Source organism: Hemitrygon akajei, chromosome 3, assembly GCF_048418815.1.
Source record: "Hemitrygon akajei chromosome 3, sHemAka1.3, whole genome shotgun sequence".
Lineage (NCBI taxonomy): Eukaryota > Metazoa > Chordata > Chondrichthyes > Myliobatiformes > Dasyatidae > Hemitrygon > Hemitrygon akajei.
Window position 1 is genome coordinate 156,659,198 of NC_133126.1, and position 14,438 is coordinate 156,673,635.

At 39.8% G+C, this 14,438-nt stretch overlaps 1 protein-coding gene across 1 annotated transcript; it reads left to right on the forward strand.

Moving 5' to 3' along the window:
* The first annotated feature begins 847 nt into the window (after positions 1 to 847).
* Positions 848 to 5,472, forward strand: ptmaa (prothymosin alpha a). The gene is made up of 5 exons (XM_073041144.1): positions 848 to 1,083; positions 3,599 to 3,667; positions 3,751 to 3,859; positions 4,470 to 4,534; positions 4,898 to 5,472. The coding sequence occupies exons 1-5, from the start codon at positions 1,039 to 1,041 to the stop codon at positions 4,937 to 4,939; spliced, it is 330 nt and encodes a 109-aa protein (XP_072897245.1). The 5' UTR covers positions 848 to 1,038; the 3' UTR covers positions 4,940 to 5,472.
* The last annotated feature ends 8,966 nt before the right edge of the window (positions 5,473 to 14,438 follow it).

Genomic DNA, 14,438 nt, shown 5'->3' on the forward strand with positions numbered 1-14,438 from the left:
TTCAGGTACATTTGCACTGGAGTCAATTTAGTGGCTCATCGACAGCCCTTCAAGGGCCATTGAGGACAAGACAATAAATGCTTGCATCGTTAGGGACACACATTAGCAAGCATCAGTAGAACAAGCACAATTGTGATCTGCCTTTCCTACTTGGAATTATGGGGACAATCAGGATCGCGCTCTTTGGATTACCCATGTATTTCTAGGATCAATATTCATGCTCCATAACGATAAAACCTCGCTACGGCGGACACTAGTGGATAACAATATTACTTTCAGCAGCGTGTTTTCATGTGACCCTTGTGGCCAACCTACGAGCGCCAAAGGTAAAAGCAGGGCAGCAATCCCTTGAAGAACTACAACACCGTCCGTATGTTGCGAATCACCACCACCAGCCTGCCAGAGCTCATAACTCACACTGATGGGCAATAACCCTCACCAATCATAAAGCGCTGACGTCAAATAGGCGTTTCTGTTAATAAGTAATAACATAATTCCACCAATGACCGCGAAGAAGGCGGAATTACAATAAACCGCGCCTACTCCGGCTAATCCACCAATCACAACGTGCCGACACCCATATGGAGGCGTATAGGAACAATACCATCCTTGCGAATCCAAACAAAGAAGCGTTGAAATTGATTCTGTAGTTCTATTTGCTCTTAGATTTTGCATACTGAGTCATTTCCTTAATGAACAATGGAAATGTAGCTTTACAATCGGAATTGTCTGCGACCATATAATTGACCAATCAAGAGTCCGGCCTCTGGGCGCTCGCCCAATGGCGGGGCGGAGTGTGAGCCACGTGACTTTAAACCGGGAGCCGTGACGCGATGGCTGTGTAAATGCGCGAGTCGCGGCAGCGAGCCCCTCATTCTGTGTGTGAGCCATATTTGCATTGTTTGCGAGTTCCAGCGGCGGCGGTAACAGCAGCAGCGGCTTGCAGTCGCTCAGTTCGTGCAATTACTACAGTCTCCGCTTTTAAACTCTTCTCTCTCTTTCCCCCCCACTTTTAAACGCGTCTTCGCCACCGGCATCATGTCAGAAAGCACAGTAGAAAAGAGTGTCGAACGATCCCCGAAGGTAACAGTGTGCTCGTGTTTTGTTTCAACAAAAATCCATTCAGTTCGGTGGAATGATCTTAAAAAGCAGCAAAATACAACAAACGGCTTGTTACATTTTGAAAGGAATAAGCACGGGTTCTTTGTGATAAAGACGGCAGGCTTGAGAATCCGAGATCCACTTCAAACAAAAATCTAAATGGAAGACTTCTTTATTTAAAAAAAAAGGTTGAGTTGCAAAGTGTCAGATACTTGCGAAAGTTGGCGTTTAGTTAACTGAACCCTGTTTCAATGAGAAACCCATTAAAGCTCCGCTTTCCGTTTTGAAGGGCGGAATGGTGTTGTACAGAAAGTTCTGCATTTCTCTCGGAATGGAAAAGCAGCTGGAGGTTCAGTGTGGATGTTAAATCGTGAAAGTCAAGTTTCCCGAGCTGCTGTTGACGGACATCGGTTCACTTTGATTTGGATGCCGATCTTTATTGTTCCTTTAATCGAGTTGCGTTGCGAGGGTCGACCCTCGTTCCCTGTCGCTATGTGAATTTGGTAATAAATCATACTACAAAAGGCGATCGCGCCTTTTTTTAAGCAGAAGAGGATTTTCTTCGGACCGATAGTTACTGCGTGTGTCTGGCTGTATCTATTCGGATACAGTTGAATTGTAGCAACATCAAAGGGTCACGCAGTTCGAGAGTCTGCGGCTAGGCGCGGAGCGCGTATTTCACATGCGGGTTACCATGTTTGTGAATATATTTCTGTTAAATGACCTTATTTCCCGCCATTGGCAGTACTCCCCACGTTTGAAGAAGTGCAGGTGCTGGCACCACCGTTGAAGTTGTGCATTGTTGTGTTTGGAGGTGGGTAGAGAGCGCACCGCCCGGTTTCGGCATCGCTTCTCCCGACTTCATTAGGGGTTAGATCAGCATTAATGTACGGCAGCAAAACACGGGGGAGGAGGGGTGGAGTGATTGGGGGTAAGGTTGGTTGAAAATTACCCTCGTTATCTGATTTGCCTCAATAGTGACTTCAGATAACGTTTACGTAAGATCAGATGAGAATTGTTGACTTTTTAACGTTTCTCGTAGTTTTTGCGATATGCTGAGCAAATACATCGATCGCGTCCAGGTCCCTCCCGCTTTTCCTCAAATGTCGATCAAATATCCATTTTTGAAAGGTGATTGATGAAAACGGCTTGGTTCAGGAGTTTCTTGAGCCTTGATATTTTATAAATTGATAATTGAAAATATATCCCACCTCCCCGCAGGTTTATTCTGCTGAACTGGGTTTGTGGGCAGGATTTAGTCGCGCAATTCGTAACGAGTTTAGTGATTCGAAGTATTTTTTGGGGGGTTTGCATTCTTTCTGCATGACATTTGTGTGATGAAAATAGTCGGTTTGAAGTGTGGTAGCCGGGGCTTTACTTCCGCCTCTGAAACCGGTTACATCGCGCTTTCTGTGATCTGTAAAAGATCGACCAGTTTAAAAGGTGACTGGTTTTAGCTGTCCCTATATTTGGATCCTGTATAATTGTGCTATTGAGCAGATTGTATACCAGTTTCTTAAATGGAGGACGATTGACTTTGATCCTACGATCTATCTTTCCGGGAGAAAGGAAAAGGGCGAGAGAATGTCGGATCGTGAAAAAGGTGGCCTTGGGGATAATGACAGCTATAAACGGATTAGGAGATAAAGATTAGGAAACAATTTAATAAATTGGACGAGGATCGATCAGATCGAGATGCAGTGTAGGGTGATGACATATTTACAAGTAGCAGTACGATGTATTGGAGGAGAGATTGATTTTAGAAGTTGCCTTGGTGGAGTTAAAATTCTATATGAAATTTATTTTCGAATTCCTATTTTTATTGCATGGGGTAATCTCTTTGTTCTAGCGGATTATTGCGATTTACTTTATAATGCTTTCATGTCTAATGTACAAACAACGTATTGCAAACCGTCGGTCCACAATGTAACTCCGCATGCATGGAAGACTGATTTGTAGATCTGTTGCGCTTGAGCGAGTTGCGATTTAGACACTCGAGGAGAGGCTGTTTGTGATGGCGGAGAAGAAGCGTTGAGAGAAAGGTGGATGTGTGTGCTATTTTTGGCGATTTGCGCGTGTAGGTGGTGCGTGCTGAGCACGCTGCGAGTTTGTAGTCCGGTTGCCCCAGTGGGGAATTAAAACATTAAGGCAGCGCCACGCAGAGAACTACCATACCCAATGTGCCCCGTGGTTTCCAATCATCTAGATAGAAACGGGACGGGCGGAGACAGATCGCGATACCAGTGTGCTGGGCGGCGCCGGCTGCCAAAGCAGCCAATGCACGCAGGCGGGCGGGGAAGGTGCAATTTGACGTCCATTTACTTGGGCACATAGGTGGGCGATTTTTTTCCCCCAGAAATTCCCAATTTGCTGATTTTTTTTTCCCGCAAGCATCAAAGTGAAAGGCGAAAAGTGATGAACATAGAAGTTAGGAAAGTGTTTTCTTTTGTTAGCTACGCAGTTGCACATTGTTGAATGTTACCTTTTTCTTTTAAAGGATCTGAAGAAAACTCAAGAAGTGGAGCCTGAGAATGGCAAAGGTGACGCACCAGCTAACGGAAATGCCGTAAGTTGCTGAACTAGTTTGCTGTCGAGTTTTCTGCCGTAGTCAATCGTGGTGAACTTTTTTCAGTGTCGGTTTTTTTTTAGGAGAATGAAGAAAATGGAGAACAAGAGATTGAAGAGAATGCAGATGAGGTAGAAGATGAAGAAAGTGAAGATGTTGGGGAAGATGATGAAGAGGAAGAGGATGAAGAAGGTAACTTACAGACTAAACGTTTCCGGATGTAGAGAGCTATCATATGCAATCTTCAAACCATATGGGTAAAATAAAACAACTAGTTGACTGTCTTGTGTTAATTTAGTTTGAGGTGCCAGGAGTGTTTTCAGTTGTCCTTGTTCTTCCTTTCTGTTAAGACTGCTTTCTTTAAAGCATATTTCCAGTTTAGTTCGCACATTTTATGAACTGATTATATAATAGGAAATATAACTGTAGCATTTGAGTCCTTTGTATCCACTGATGTGCACATGCTCAGTCTTTGTTTCCATGTTACTTTTACAGTGACACTCCTGGCCATCCGGGGAATGACACAGATGTTTCTAAATTCTCCACGGTGTAGTACCTTGAATGGCCTGTGGTCTTGCATTAGGCAACTTTATGTTTATTGACTTGTTTTAGTTTCTCTGAAGTTAGAAATATTATCAACATGACATACAACTATGTGTTGGATCTGTTTTGGTGACCTAATGAGAGTTTGTCATGCAGTTGTCTCACCTGATCAAGTCTGCTGTTGTGATCATGGGGGGGGGGGGGATGTGAAACTTCTTTGCATCTGTATTATTGAAATCATGGATTATTTTTCTCCTAGACGAAGAGGGTGATGAAGATGAATGTGAGGGTGCTGCAGAGAAGCGAGTGGCTGAAGATGAAGAGGTAGGTAGCTATGATATGCCTGCTTGTTTTATTGAGCAGGATATGCAGTTGAAATTCGTGGTTTCGTTTATTGTCTACCTTTTCAGTTGTGTTCCTACAGAGACCAAAGTAGTAAATAATTTTACTGCTTTGGATATCTGTAAAAGAACCCAGAACTGTGATACTGACTTGGGTATGTACTAAGTTAAAATTTTAAATAGACTTTTCTATTCAGAAGTTCTGGAACTAATGACAAAATTATAAAATTTTGTTATTACTTACTATGTATCAGTAATGGTTAAAAAAAAATCACTTTTGTAATTAAGTTGTAATGATGTCAATCAAGGCAACAATTATTATTTAATGTTTTTCAACTCCCCATAGGATGATGTTGCAAAGAAGAAGCAGAAAACAGATGATGAATAAAACTACTTTCTTCCGCGTTTCCCTTTTTTCTGTTGGAAAAACTTGGTCATCATCACTAAGTAGAGTGTACACCAGTGCAAGTCAACAGCAGAATTTTTAAAATAAAATTACTAAGACTTCATTGCCCTACTTCTTTCTTAAAATCCTAAAGGAGAATTTGTTTGTATTTTTATTTACATTTTATATTTTTGTACATATGGTTAGAGGTCAGCCAATTTAAACATTGATCTCTGGTGACCAAACAGGGCTTTGAAGTTCTTCTGTAAAACAGACTTTACTGGTGGTTTGACCATGTCTTGGCCACATTATCATAAAGGTAACCTGTAAAAATAAATAAAAACACAAAATTAATTTGATCATTCCAATAACTGTGTATGTACTTTAGCTGTACGATAAGTAGTTGGTTTGTATGAGGTGGAAAGGCCAAAGATCAAGGTTTTTTTGTCTGAAATACTGTCCATTGTGGCCTGTTGTATGTGTGAAACAGTTTGTTGTCCAATAAACCGGAATTTTATTTTGCTGAGTTTTTCTGATGAATTGCCTCCTTGAGATTTTTTATCTTCTATGACACCTTAAAATAAAATGCTCCTCTCGCACTAATGAAACTGAAAGCCAATGAACTCGCATTCAGTGGCAGTCATCTTCATCACTGAAGTCAATTATTCTGAGTTGAAATGTTAAGTAAATAAGCTATTAATGCTCAAATAAAGTGATAGTGGACATAAATTGAAAACAGATGTTTGACTATTTTCAAGTAGTTAAATTCATATAATATCATCATCAGATGCCATGCCCAGTTTGAGCTTTGACTCCCATGGCCCACAAGCTCCTGTTTCGGGTCAAGTGGATCAATTTATTGGTATTCATTTCCAGTTCTCTGGCTGCTGTCTCCATCATCATTTGTCTCTGCCTTCCTCTTGCTTTCTTCCCTTCAATCTTTCCCATAATTACCATGCATTCTAACTCCTCTTTCCTTATCACATGTCCAATGAAGTTACGTTGCCTTTTCATGATCTCATACATTATTTCTCTTTTTGTGCTTGCTCTGTTCATGACATCCTTGTTAGATAGTCGTTTCGTCCATGATATTCTTTGCATCCTCAAAAACCACATCTCTGCTGCTTCAATTCGTTTCCTCATGTTACTAGATATTGTCCAACATTCTGAACCATATAACATAACAGGATAAACGTAACATTTCAGTACTCATGAGGTGGGTTGTGATGCCTAGGTTAGTGTGGGTCAGTATACTCTTCATTCTCGTAAAGGTGTCTTCTGCCATCCCTATTCTTCTTTTGATGTCCATGTCACACTTGCCATCTGATGCCAACTAGCTTCCTAAGTAGCAAAAATTCTGTACTTGTTTTATGTCTTCCCCGTTTATTCTCAGCCTGCAGATAGGATTCTCCTCCTTTTTGGATATCGCCATCCATTCTGTCTTTTTGCAATTGATAGACCCATTTTTGCACTTTCTTCAACAACTGTATCAATTAAGTTTTGTAGTTCTTACTCCTTACTTGCAATTAACACAGTGTCATCCGCATATCTGAAATTATGGATGTTTTCACAGCCAACTTTGATTCCCAAGGTGTCTCTTATTTTTTTGAAATATGTTTCACTGTACACATTGACCAAATCGGGAGAAAACACACCCTTGTGTAACGCCTCTCTTGATTTTCATAAACTGACTCCCTTCTCCATCTATTCTTACAGTGGCAGTTTGTTCCCAGTACAGATTTCTGATTAGGCAGACAGCTTTTGAATCTAGATCTGAAGTTTTCTGTAATATGTCAAATAACTTACTGTGCTTCACTTTATCAAATGCTTTTGGTTGGTGGATAAAACAAACAAATCTTTCTGCACTTGGAATAGCTGATAGTATCCTTAACATCAATATCGTGTTTCTTGTACTTTTGTCTTTCACAAAACCACATTGTTCTTTTCCTATTTCAGCTTATATCTTACTTTTAGCTCTCGTCATCAAAATTCTTAGAAGTATCTTGGTGATGTGACTAGTTAGACTTACGGTTCTATGTAATTCACATTCTATTGCTGCAGGTTTCTTAGGAAGAGTGATAAATACTTTTCTTCCCATCTCTTCTGGTATTATTCCAGTCTCATAAATGTCATTGATTAAATCAGTAAGTTTTTCAATTCCATAATCTTCCAAGGGTGATAATTTGTTCTATTACTAATTCACCAGGACCTGCTGCCTTTCCTTTCTTCATCTTATTTATTGCATTGCAAATCGTTTTCAAACAATTCCTGAATATACTCAGTCCATCTGTTCATAATCTCAACTTTTTCCATGATAATGGTACCGTCCTTTGCTTTCAAACATCCACCTGAAGAACAGAGGAGCTTTTTACCAGTGATATTCTTGATTTGTTGATGTAACCTTTTTGGATCAGTAATAGGGATTCTTTCTAGTTGCTCACATTCCTGGTTCAACCATTCTTCTTTGGCTTTTTGACATACGCTTTTAACGTTTTTATCTAAGGACTTATATTCTGTAGGATTTGCTTTCTTCCATCTCCTTTCTTCCATTAGATTTTTGATTCCATCTGTCAACAACAGCATCAAGAGGATCTTCAAAACAATTCTGAAGATGCTTCGCTCGGTAGGGTTGATTCTGGGCAGCAGGGGATCCCCGACCGTCAACAAGCTACTGCTCATAAAATTCAAGTAACACAAAAGAAAATTATTGCCACTTGGAATGTTAGAACCCTATATCAAGCAGGAAGATTGAATCATATAATAAATGAAATGGAAAGACTGAAGATTAACATCATGGGAATTAGTGAAGTTCGTTGGACAGGTGCTGGAACATTTCAGAACAGAAATCAAACACTATTCTTGTGGAACATCCCATACTAATGGAGTAGGAATTCTTAAGGATGAAAACATGGCAAGAAGTGTTTTAGGACATTGGGCGATCTCAGAGAGAGTGCTCCTTGTTAGATTCAGAGGGCAACCGTTTGATTTAGCAATTATACAGGTATATGCACCAACAACAGATGGAACAAATGAGGATATAGATAAATTCTATGAAAAGCATGAACAAGGAAAGAATGGATGCAAATCTCAAGATATTGTTATTATCATGGGAGATCTAAATGCTAAAGTAGAACAAGGTGCTGATGGAAATACCATAGGAAAATTTGGACTGGGGAAAGAAATGAAAGAGGTGAGAAATGGGTAGAATGGTGCAAGATGAATAATCAGGTCATTATGAATACCTACTTTAAAAACCATCCAAGACGCTTGTGGACCTGGAAAAGTCCAAGTGATAACACCAGAGATCCAATTGACTTTATTACTATAAACCAAAGATTTAGAAACTCAGTGACTCAATGCAAAGCATATCCAGATGCAGACTGTAGTAGTGACCAGAACCCAGTTACATGTCATGTAAAAGTAAAACTTAAAAAACTAAGGAAGCAAAAACCTGAACAATCCCTTGACTACTCGCAATTAATTAAAGAAGAAAACTTAAGACAAAAATTTACAATTAAAGTAAGGAATAGATTTCGAAGTCCAGAAATAGAATCTGTTGAAGATGATAGTTAAACTTAATTTCTACATGATTGCTATCTAAAGGATGCCTTGGTAGAATCAGCGAAGTCAGTGATTCCTAAAAAAGAATAAATTCATATATACATAACATAATTTGATAAGTTGTCTGCATTTATCAAGTTTATTAAAGAGGTAAGTAATGTCTTTATTCCGTGTTATGGAAAGCAGAAGAATCCAAGTTGTGTTCTTTTTAGAATGCAATGTTAGTTTAGAAATATGTAGACTGTCGATATTTATTACAGTACTTGTAATTGGCTTTAGAGATGTTTAATTTCAGTGTATTGTCTTGCAACAGTGAGATGAAAAATTTAAGTAATAGAATGAAATGACATAATCCTTTTTAATTCTGTTAACGAACAAACAAATATTCCCAGTTATGCTTATATAATTCCTAGTTGAAAAATATTCTTTGATGACATAACCAGCTTGAAAGCTGCTAGTTTTAGGCTACAATTTTTGGCCATCTTGCTATATATTTTAATTTGGTGCTAGCACTGACGTTTTCTCTTAAACCTTTACTACATTTATCAACATTTCTGTTTCTCAATTTTCAGCTAATTTGAGCATAAATAATATTCAGTTTAAAAGTTACTGAGAACTGTGAACATATGCCAGTCTGTAGTGTCCCTTTGCAGAGTGGTACTTGGGTTTTTCTCTCCCTCTTTTAAAATAAAATCCAAGCCTATGAATGTGATTTCATTGGTGTTTTAAATATTCGTTTTTCTTTTTCTTAGGACATGCAGAAGCATTCAGTGCATTGTGTCAATGCTTGCATCTTTGTTCTCTCGGTCTTATTCCCCCACTGCCCTGTATTATATTCTCTTAAATTACCTCTAAACTAGTCTTGCTTTTCCTGCCACCTGCTTACACTTGGGTTAATTGGCCACTAAGTAATAACCCAATCTACATATATTTGGGATGTAGGGGAAATGCTGGAGCATCTGGAGAAAAGTTACTTGGCCATGGGAACAACCTGCAAATTTAGCACCTGAGGTTGGGATTGAACTTGGGAGCATTGAGAGGTGAGGTACTAATTGCTAAATCATTATGCTCCCCTGGCCTGCAACATAAAAGAAAGGAAAATCAGTTGTGAAGTCCATTTTTATCTGTAAATTCGATGCATTTTCAAATGTTTACCTTACACTTGGAAAGGATTATTCTGTTTAAATTCACAATGTTAAAGAATATGGTAAATGTGAAGTATTTTTGTGTTAAGATTTTTTAAATTTAAACCAGTCTTCATTCTAAAAGAGAAGTTACTAATTTGTTCTGTGTTAAATTTGTAAACAACTCTGAAGTGTTTATGAATAGACATTCTCACACATTGATCTACATAACAATTTTCAATGAATGTCTACCTTTTAATTTAGCAAAATACTTGCTCTTGTGTAGAATAATGTTCGCACTCACTCCAGAGACTTCGGAGAGTTCAATGTAGCACAAGATTGCAAATTGCCTTTGTTCCTTCTGTACATTGGCCAATAACTACCTCTGAAATTCACAGGATAGCTTATACAGTCACTTTTTTTTTAGCACTTGTAAATTCCAAGTGAATTTTGATTGGCAAACTTAATGACAAAATGTGATAATGGAGTATGCTATATGAATGCAAGATTTATTCTATTAGTTTGCAATGTAGGAGATCTGTAACAAGCTGGAGATTTTGTACTGTAACTAGTTCTTGAAGTATATAAATTGGGACCTGTAGTGTTGAAGTTAATGTATTTGAGGAATTTGTTTAAGATGTACTTACAAATTCAGCAAAAGTACATCACCTTAAATTCTCATTCAAACATATTAACAATATCACAAATTTAATCAATACTCTGTTTTCTTGCTTGTTGGTTGGATGTCATATTTTCTGGATAAATTAATTCATTTGTAATTTCTAGCTGGTCACTTTGTTATAAAATAACTTTCTGTGGGAGGTTAGTATTAATATTTTTGAATGAGCAGTTTTTTGAATGCATTTGATTACCAAATTTTCATTTTTAAAGTGACTTGATATCTGGTACTTCCAAGTTCCAGTTTGTTGGTAACCACATTAGAGTATAGTTTGTACATCTCTATTGAGAGACATGGTGCATAGAGAGTGCGAAAGGGTGGTTTTTTTGACACCTCTCTGCCTTTCTCAATCTCTCTCTGTCTCTGGAGACAGTTTAGCTACTGCTATCTTTTATAAACCCACCGATTCTCACAGCTACCTGGACTATATCTCTTCCCACCATGTCACTTGTAAAAAATGTCATCCCCTTCCCTCAGTTCCCCATCTCTGCTGTATCTGCTCTCAGGTTGAGGCTTTTTACGCCACAGTGAATGAATTGTCCTCCTTTAATGAAAGGAGCTTTCCTACCTCCACCATCAATGCTGCCCTCGCCCACAACTCTCTCATTTCAATGGGCCTTCACCCCATTCTCCCCCACCCCACTAGCTCCCACTCTCCCTCCATGTCTACCACATAATTCTCTAACTCCAACAGGATCCCACCACCAAGTTCCCCCCATCCCTAATTTCCGCTTCTCGCAGGGATTTGCACCCTTGTTCACTCATTCCTCCGCAATGTTCTTCCCCCTTGCAAGTGGAACAAATGCCACACTCGGCCCTACACCTTCTCCCTCACTAACATTCAGGGCTGCGAACAGTCCTTCCAGCTGTGTGTGTTGGGGTTATCTGCTGTATCCAGTGCTCCCGGTGTGGCCCCCTGTACATCGGAGAGACCCTACGTAGATTGGGAGCTGCTTTGCTGAGCACCAATGCTCTGTCAGCCAGAAAAAACGGGATCTGGTTGCCAGTCATTTCAATTCTAATTCCTGTCAGTCCATGGCCTCTTCTACTGCCATGATGAAGCCACACTTGAGTTGGAGGAGCAATACTTTGTATTCTGTCTGGATAGCCCTTCCCTTTCTTTCATGGTCTTCAACCCACCTATCCGATTCCCACTTTTTCAGCCCTTTATCTCTTAAATCAATCAACTTCCCAGCTCATTAACTCATCCCTCCCCTCTCCTGGTTTCACCTATCACCTACCATCTTGTACTTCTTCCTTCCTCTCCCCCTACCTGTTGCTCTAACTTCTCATCTTTTTCTTCCAGTCCTGATGGAAGGGTCTTGGCCCAAAACGTCGACAGTTTCTGCTTCCATAGATGCTGCCTGGCCTGCTGAGTTCCTCAGCATTTTGTGTGTGGTGCAGAGAGAAATTGCATTTATTAATGTTTTACAGGAATATTTCATATTGCATGTGGTTTACAATAGAAATATGGTTTGGAATATAGTGTAATTGTTCAGGGTTGTATGTAGTTTTCAGATCAATTATTTCACTTTCTGTAGGGCAATTTTAAAAATCAAAAACGGATCAATAGTTCATTTTCACCTGTATTCCATATGACATTGTCACCTCTGAGTCATGGGTTCAAGTCACTCCATTGATGAAAGCTTGGTTTTTGCTCCAGGTGTGGTATTCTTTGGATGAGAGATTAATTCCAAGCTTCTCTTTCTCCTAATGATGTAAAACCTTCCATGGTATGTTCTTGAAGTACTTTACTGTATTCAGATAAGCAGAAGTAATATTTCGAGTTTCATTGTCACAACTGCTCCTAGTTTGACTTTGTTACATGCATTTTGTATTTTGTCCATGCTATATATAAATAAGCAAGTGTATTCACTGATAGCAAAAATGGAAATGAATGACCAAGTACTATACACAAATCTAAGAGTTATTTTAGAACCTTTCAAATCTTTATTTTCTAGCCAAGGAAGGCAAATGCAGAAATATTTTTCCTGAATGGCTTGAGTAGCTAGTTGGTATACCTTTCTTCTGGCAACATTATATATTATTTACAAATCAGAGCTACCTAGCTTGAAAAATTTCATTCCACAGAAATGAATGTGGCTCCTTGTGTCAGAAATGCATAAACATACATTTTTAACCTTACTGCTTAATAATGCAGATGTTTGAACGTGGTGTTCAGTGAAGCAATCACTGGAACGTTACGGGAAGTAGCCATGGTCTATTTGTTTCGCTGTTCTCTTTCTTATCCTACCATCTTGTCAAACACCTAAATGTTTATTCTGGGGTCCAAATGCTAACCTAGTGATGCCATTTGAAGTTGTTCAAACCTCAAAAACATTCAGCATGTTAAATCCAGCTGTATCTATTGAAGTCTTAATCATCAAATCAAAGTGCAACATTAGCTTGTACTAACTGGAAAGGTGTCACAGTTGGGTAGTGGTTAGTGCAATGCTATTACAGCTCGGGGCGTTGGAGTTCAATTCTGGCATGTGTACGTTCTTCCTGATTGCTCGTGAGTTTCCTCTGGGTGCTCTGGTTTCTTCTCACAGTCTGAAGACCTATTGGTTAGTAGGTTAGTTGATCATTATGTGAGTTGTTCAGGTGCTGCGGGTTGGGGTTGTGGTGATGTTGGTTGCTGTGGCAGGTAGTTGGGTGGTTTGTGAAGGTTGCATCTCCTGCTCTGTGCCTTCTATGGAGTTTTCAGTGGAGGGTTTGGTAATGGCCTGGATTCTTTGAATCTGGAAAGGTAGAATTTTAAGCAAGCAGGATTTGAGAACATCCTTAATTTCTTTGTTTCCTTCAGTAACTCGAATCTCTTCCTGTGACAGAGTACCAAATATGTCTGGGGTATAATTTTCTTATTTCTAGCTGTGTCTCAGCAAATGGCAGACAATGTCAATCAGTTTCATCAAGGATATTGTAAGTGCCATCATTAAGAAGGCATGAAAGCGCCTCTACTTTCTTTGAAGTTGGAAATTTGGCATGTCTTCTAAAGCTCTGACAGATTTTTATAGATGCAAGGTGAAGAGCACCCTCATCACAGCTTGGTATGGAAACCCCAATACCCAGGAACAGAAAAATCTACAAGAAAAGTGGATCCAGCTCAGTCCATCACGGTCAAAGCACTCCCTATTGTTGAGCACTTTTGCAAGGAGTGCTGTCGCACGAAAACAGCATTTATCATTGAGGATCGCCATCATCCAGGCCATGCTTTCTTCTCGCTACCTACATCAGGGCCAGGAGGTACAGCTTATTGTCATTTCGACCATAAACTGCTGGTACAGTACACAGTAAAAACGAAACAACGTTCCTCCAGGACCATGGTGCTACATGAAACAACACAAAACTACACTAGACTATGTGAGACCACAAGGCTACACTAGACTATGTAAAACAACATACAAACTGCACTAGACTACAGACCTGCACAGGACTACATAAAGTGCACAAAACAGTGCAGGGCAGTACAATAATTAATAAACAATAGGCACAGTAGAGGATAAATTGCAATATAATAATGAATGATGAAGATGTCAGTCTAGACTCTGAGTATTGAAAAGTCTGATGGCTTGGGGGAAGAAACTTGCAGAGTCTGGTCATGAAAGCCTGAATGCTTCGGTACCTTTTCCCAGACACAAGGAGGGAGAAGAGTTTGTGTGAGGGGTGTGTGGGGTCCTTCACAATACTGTTTGCTTTGCAGGTGCAGCGTGTGGTGTAAATGTCTGTAATAGCAGGAAGCGAGACCCCGATGATCTCAGCTGACCTCACTATCCGCTGCAGGGTCTTGCGATCTGTGATGGTGCAATTCCCAAACCAGGGAGTGATGCAGCTGCTCAGGATGCTCTCGGTATATCCTCTGTAGAATGTGATGAGGATGGGGACTGGGAGATGGAGTTTTCTCAGCCTTCGCAGAAAGTAGAGACGCTGCTGGGCTTTCTTGGCTATGAAGCTGGTGTTGAGGGACCAGGTGAGATTCTCCGCCAGGTGAACAGCAAGAAATTTGGTGCTCTTAACAATCTCAACGGATGAGCCATCAATGTTCAGCAGGGAGTGGTCGCTCCGGGCTCTCCTGAAGTCAACAACCATCTCTTTTGTTTTGCTCGTATTCAGAGACAGGTTGTTGGCTCTGCACCAG

Coding starts and splice junctions, on each gene's coding strand:
- ptmaa (XM_073041144.1), top strand. CDS start 1,039: ATGTCAGAAAGCACAGTAGAAAAGAGTGTCGAACGATCCCCGAAG. Junction 3,860..4,469: donor AGAGGAAGAGGATGAAGAAG/GTAACTTACAGA, acceptor TTTTTCTCCTAG/ACGAAGAGGGTGATGAAGAT. Junction 4,535..4,897: donor GAGTGGCTGAAGATGAAGAG/GTAGGTAGCTAT, acceptor AACTCCCCATAG/GATGATGTTGCAAAGAAGAA.